General features: G+C 46.4%; 2 gene segments (V, D, J or C); both read left to right on the forward strand.

The window, feature by feature from the left end:
* Positions 1 to 219: 219 nt before the first annotated feature.
* On the forward strand, positions 220 to 1,274 carry LOC104999414. The segment is given in 2 exon segments: positions 220 to 517; positions 644 to 1,274. Coding segments are annotated over 2 exon segments (354 nt in total).
* A 4,328-nt stretch (positions 1,275 to 5,602) lies between these two features.
* LOC104999496 overlaps positions 5,603 to 6,381 on the forward strand; it is a 1,466-nt gene continuing 687 nt past the window's right edge. Inside the window, 1 exon segment of the V gene segment in view lies at positions 5,603 to 6,113. Within this exon segment, the coding sequence occupies positions 6,071 to 6,113 (43 nt within the window).

Consider the following 6,381-nt stretch of genomic DNA (forward strand, 5'->3'; position numbering starts at 1 on the left):
TTCAAGAGGTCGTGGTTAAAAAATATACCAATGGATAGTCAAAGATAGGAATAATCTTGGAATTTTTTCCTACAGAGTAGAAATGAGATCTTCTGAGGTAGAAAAACTGTTGCTTTGATGATAGTGGAAGTTTCATGTTCTCACATTTCTAAGTGATGACCAAATATGTTATACCGATTTTCATGATAAAGATATAAAAATACAGAAATATTTTTCAACTTTGACAAGAGTGTGCTAATAAGAAGGTGTCAAATTGATAGAAACCAGCAGTCTCAGAGGAGGGCAAGGAAAATGCCAGTGACTGCAAGCCTTGCCAACCCACATTGGCCCAGGACCTGTGTTACCCTTCAGCCCTCTAAGGAAATGGGAGGAGCTGCTCTCCTGAAAATGAGGGTCAAGTAACTGCAGAGAGACATCACAGAAACCAACTAGGGCCCCCAGGGCAGGCAAAGCCTGAGTGACACTGCCATGGGTCCCTGGCTCCTGGGCTGTTTCCTGTTTTATCTCCTGGGAGCAGGTGAGTCCCAGAACCCATGGGCAAGCCCTGGCCATAGCTTGCCGGTTTTAGCTCAAGTCCTTCTGTGAAGGTTGCAGCACCAGGTGCCTCCTCAGCTTTCTCTTGCTCTACTTCCTCCCTCCACAGGCCCCCTGGAAGCCGATGTGACCCAGAGCCCAAGACACCGCATCACAGAGACCAGAAAGAGGGTGACATTGACTTGTTCTCAGAATATGAACCATGATGCGATGTACTGGTATCGACAAGACCCAGGGCTGGGTCCAAAGCTGATCTACTTTTCAAGGAATGTTGGGTTTATTGAAAATGGAGATATCCCTGATGGATACACTGCCTCTCGAGAAGAGAAACCAAACTTCCCCCTGACCTTGGAGTTGGCCAGCACCAACCAGACCTCCTTGTACCTCTGTGCCAGCAGTGAATCCACAGTGTGACACAGCCAGCTGCTCTCTGCACAAAAAGGGTGGCCACAAGGGAGGAGGCTCCTCCCTTAGGAGGCCCCACCCAGCCAAGAGGACAAACTTCCCCACCATCAGAGACCCCAGGAGTCCTCCCTTGCCTCCCCAGCTTTGGGGAGTCTGAGCAAGGCAACCTGTTGGCAACATGTTCCCCTCTTATTTCCGGTACCCACAAGCTTTTCAAAGTGCAGACAGGACATGCTCCCTGTGTGAAGTCTAGCACAGTAAATAATTCTAGTAAAGAATTTCTCTCCTAGAAAAGGAATTTTATGCATACTTCAATCCTTTGTCCTCGCTGAGCTTCACTGTAGCCCAAACTGAAGATTTCATTTTCAGCCCAATCACTCAACCAAATTTCAATCCCACCTGCTAGGACCTATTCCTGGAGGTTTTGACACTTGGGGAGAATAGCACATCTGAGTTGTTAACTAAATCTAATATCTCTCCCATTTCCTTCATCTCTGCAAGTGGTCTGCCATCCAGCCAAACACACAAGACAGAGATGTAGGAGTTGTGCTCACCGTCTCAGACATACTCTTCCTCCACACTTAATCCACCACCATCGCCCGCACGCTTCTTAGTATTAAATTCCTTGCAAATTTTACTAATTTTCCTAATCTCACTGATAACACTGTGATCTGATATGTGGTCTCCCACCACCTTCCAATGTGCTCCCTGCCCCCACCCACAAACCACTCTGGAGCCTAAAACCCATCAGTGTCTTTCATTTACTTAAAGTCACAAGTTTATGGTAGTTCACAAGCTTCTCAACACCCTCCAGGATGCAGTCTTTGCACCTGTCTTCCTTCCTAATTGGGCTTCCCAGGTGGCACTCGTGGTAAAGAACACACCTGCCAATGCAGGAGACATAAGAGATGCAGGTTTGATCCTGGGGTTAGGAAGATTCCCTGGAAGAAGGCATGGCAACCCACTCCAGTATTTTTGCCTGGGGAATCCATGGACAGAGGACCCTGGTGGGCTGCAGTCCACAGGGTCTCAAAGAGTTGGACACGTCTGAAGTGACTTTGCACGCACGCACGCACTTTCCTACCTGGAGAAGGAAATGGCAACCCACTCCAGTATTCTTGCCTGGGAAACCCCATGGACAGAGCAGCCTAGCAGGCTACCATTCATGGGGTTGCAAGAGTTAGGCATGACTGAGGGACTAAACCACCACCTTCCTAAGAGGAACGTCCTCTTTCAGTTACCACACCTGCTTTCCATTCAAGGAGACAGAGTCCACCTCCCTCAGGTCCCCATATCCATGCTACGCCGACTCACTCTTGGATCTTCACCAGTAATGTTCACTCTCCCAGAGAGTGTTTACTCTCTCCCTCTTCCTCTCCCTCTCTACCTGGACACCTAGCTGATGATTTCTCCACATACCAATCCAGAGGTCTTTTCCTCAGGAAGATTTCCTCGAATCCCTCATGGGATTATTTCCTCTGCTAAGTGCTCTAGTGAAGTGAAGTCGCTCAGTCGTGTCCGACTCTTTGCGACCCCATGGACTGTAGCCTACTAGGCTCCTCCGTCCATGGGATTTTCCAGGCAAGGGTACTGGAGTGGGTTGCCATTTCCTTCTCCAGAGGATCTTCCCAACCCAGGGATTGAACCCAGGTCTCCTGCATTGCAGGCCGACACTTTACCATCTGAGCCACTAGGAAAGTGCTCTAAAGACAGTCTAAACTATTATTCTCAGGGCAATTAACACACTCCATTGTTTGCTATTTAAAATTCATATGAATAAAGGCATAGTCAACGAGAGCAGGGACCGTGCCTATACTGGTTACTTTTCCCCGTACTTACCAGAGTGCCTGAAGAGAGTCCTGTTATATGCATAAAGGAATTGATCTTCTTTTCAATCATCTTCCCAATACTTCTCTGTCTTGTCCAGGATCTAAGTCCCCTGCAAAGTCCTCTCCCACACCTACCTTGGGGAAATGCCAGGGGTTTCCACCTGGGTACGTAAACAAGATAAATCACGTCCTCGGGTACTTTTATTCCTCCTCTACTGCAGCCCCCGTTTACTCTGTGTCATCCAACAAGGATGTTGCCTCTCTTGGTACCACTGTATCCACTGGATTCTTTTCTGTTGAGCCTTAAATACCTGTCAGCCACTGCAGATGCTTCAGCTTTGCAGCTCAATACAGCAAGACCCTATTATTGTTCCCAGTGGGTTCCATCATCACGCCCAGTAGAAAGTTTCCTGCTGAGTTGCATCTCTATTGATGAAAATACAAGAGAAAGCCTTTGGCTCAACCTTTTCTTTGTCAGTGCTGAAGGGGCAAGACTACAGATCTATGTCTTGATCTCCAGCGTCTTACTGAGATTTTAGCACACAGTTTCATTCAATTACATACACTCCAACCATTAAAATAATAATTTTAACTTGAAGCAAGGGAAGACAGAGGACCTCATCCAAGACACAAATTCAGGCAGTAAAACCCAGCTGAGCTTAGAATCTGCTCATCTTTTTAAGAACTATGGCTGTATTATTGGGTAAGTTTATCCTGCCAGGCTCCATACCTACCCTTACTTCAAGGTGAGTTCTCTCCTGGGAATATCACACGCTGTCATACACAGAGACTTCCCCGGGACCATTCTCTATTTTTTGCAAGACTTACCCAAGGTATTTCTGAACTACGATAATTGTTGCTCTTTAGGTCCAGGCCAGATTATACCTTTTATTTATGGCTGTGCTGTGTTCAGCCATGTCTGTAGTACCCCAGGCAAGGATACTGGAGTGGCTTGCCATGTCCTTCTCCAGGGGATCTTTCTCACCCAGGGATTGAACCCCCACGTCTCCTGCATTGGCAGGCTAATTCTTTACCACTGGCGCCACCTGGGAAGCCCCACTTTTATTATATTCTCAATATAAATAGAATTATACTAATTAAATCAAAGATGTCAGTGGAGACTGACACCCAAAGACTGCTTCCTGTGAAAGAGTCTATATCCAATAACTTATTCTTAGTTCCTGGAAGTCATCACAAGTGAACCCTATCTCATGAGAGACTCTGAGACAATGATGTCGACAGACTCCTTTGCACTTATATAGAATCCACAAACCCGGTGCCCTCCGTTGTATCAGAGCGTGGAGCTGCTGCTGCTACTAAGTCGCTTCAGTCGTGTCCGACTCTGTGCGACCCTATGGACAGCAGCCCACCAGGCTCCTCCATCCACAGATTCTCCAGGCAAGAATACTGGAGTGGGCTGAGCCTGGAGCTGGCATACCACTATTCTTGACTTAGACCTGCCCTAAGGCACCAGTTTTCTCTTTGTTCTTAGGACCAGGAGAGTCCTAATTTAAACTGTTCCTTAAAGGAATTCAGTCTTGGTCTTCCTTATGGAATTTTTTTCTGGTGCCTAACCTCTACCTCAAATAATTGCTCACATGCTAAAGAAATATCTACAAAATTGGGTGGATTTTTAGAGCTGAAACATTCTATGGTCTGGATGTTTATGTTCCCCCCTCTACCCTGAATTTATGTTGAAATTCTAGTTGCAAATGTGATGGTATTGGGGGTGGGGCCTTTGGGAGATGATTACTGTATGCTTAGTCACTCAGTCATGTCGGACTCTTTGCAACCCTATGGACTGCAGCCCACCAGGCTCCTCTGTCCATGGAGATTCTCCAGGCAAGAATACTGGAGTGGGTTGACATGCCCTCTTCCAGGGGATCTTCCCAACCCAGGGATTGAGCCCATGTCTCCCGCATTGCAGGTGGATTCTTTAATGACTGAGCCATCAGGGAAGCCCAGGGAAATGATTAGGTCAAAAGAATGGAGCCCTATGGATGGAATTAATGCCCTTATGAAAGAAACCCCAGTGAGCTCCCGAGCCCACCCTCTAACCAAGTGAGGTTGCAAGAAGTCTACAACCAGAAAAGAGCACCCACCAATAATGCAAGCACTCTGATCTCAGACTTCCAACCTCCAGAACTGTGGGAAATAATTTCTGTAATTTATAAGCTACCCAGTCTGAAGTTCTGTTAAAGCAGCCAGACTAAAGCAGAACACTACTCATGATTTGTTTTCTTAATTTTTGGTTCACTCACTGTCAATGTCCTTGGTAGACTACTATTTCTGTATTCTTCTATTAAATCAATTTTTTCCAATATTCCTTTCTCTTTCTCTCTTCTCATTACTTTATGCACTTTCTTGGAACAACATCATTCAAATTCATCACTTTAATAAAACTCTCTATTCTAACAAGTATCAGATTCAGTATTCTAGTCAGTTACCTAATTTGAGGTTCAGCCCAACGCAACTTTCTACATGGTAATGTCACTTGAAATCTCCATTGGTACTTCAAACTCAATTTGCCATGTTCTACAAACTTAATCTTTCTGCCAGTCTTGATGAAAACTAATTCATTCAGTCTTTGGGGAGAAGGTCTTTAAAGCAGTAATCTATGTTAAATGAGGTCACGGGGACGGGCCATCCACCAGTATGGCTGGTGTCCTTACAAGAGGGAAAAATGAGGACACAGAGACACACAAAGAAGCAAGACAATGTGAGGACAGGGGAGAAGACAGCCACCAGCCCTCCAAGGACGGAGGACTCAGGAGAAACCAACCCACCGACACTTTGATCTTGAACTTCCAGCTTCCAGAATAGTGAGAAGATAAATTTCTGTTAAGTCGCCCCTTCTACAGAACTTTATTAAGGGAGCCCTAGCAAACTGAGAGGGCTCAGCTCACAGGCCCTTGCTGTCTAGCACATACTGAATTCCAGACTCAGAGAAACACAACAGTGCTCAGTATAAGCTACATTGTTTGTGCAAGCACTCTAGGTAAAATGAATCACAGTCACCAGTTATCAAATCGTGAGAACACTCCAGAAATTCAAGTTCCCAGGCCGATTCAGGATCAAGCTGAATACCAACCTTGTAAGCAGGTCCTTCCACAGATCAGACAAGGTTAACTTTTTTCTACACACATGCACACACACACATAGCCCACAAGGAAAAGGGCTGGCTTTCACTTTAGCACCTCCTGACTCTCTAGAATCTGAGTGGCTTGGGCAGGACCATGACTTCATAGCTCATCCCCCTGTAGCCTGGGTCTGGGAGAGGACCCTCTTGCCTTGAACCTGCCATGGGAATCAGGCTCCTCTATGCCTTTTGCTTCCTGGGAGTAGGTGAGTCCAGAAAGTCGGTGGCAAACCCCTGTCCCATTGCTTCTAGACCCTGGATACAAGATTTTTCTCTCATTAAGCTTCCTGTGTGTGCCTGCATGCTTAGTCGTGTCTGACTCTTTGTGACCGCAAGGACTGTAGCCCACCAGGTTCCTCTGTCCATGAAATTTCCCAGGCAAGGATACTGGAGTGGGTTGCCATTTCCTTCTGCAGGGGATCTTCCCCAATCCAGGGATCGAACCCTTGTCTCCTGCACTGCAGGCAGACTCTT

Source organism: Bison bison, unplaced genomic scaffold (assembly GCF_000754665.1).
Source record: "Bison bison bison isolate TAMUID 2011002044 unplaced genomic scaffold, Bison_UMD1.0 scf7180017864352, whole genome shotgun sequence".
Classification (NCBI taxonomy): domain Eukaryota; kingdom Metazoa; phylum Chordata; class Mammalia; order Artiodactyla; family Bovidae; genus Bison; species Bison bison.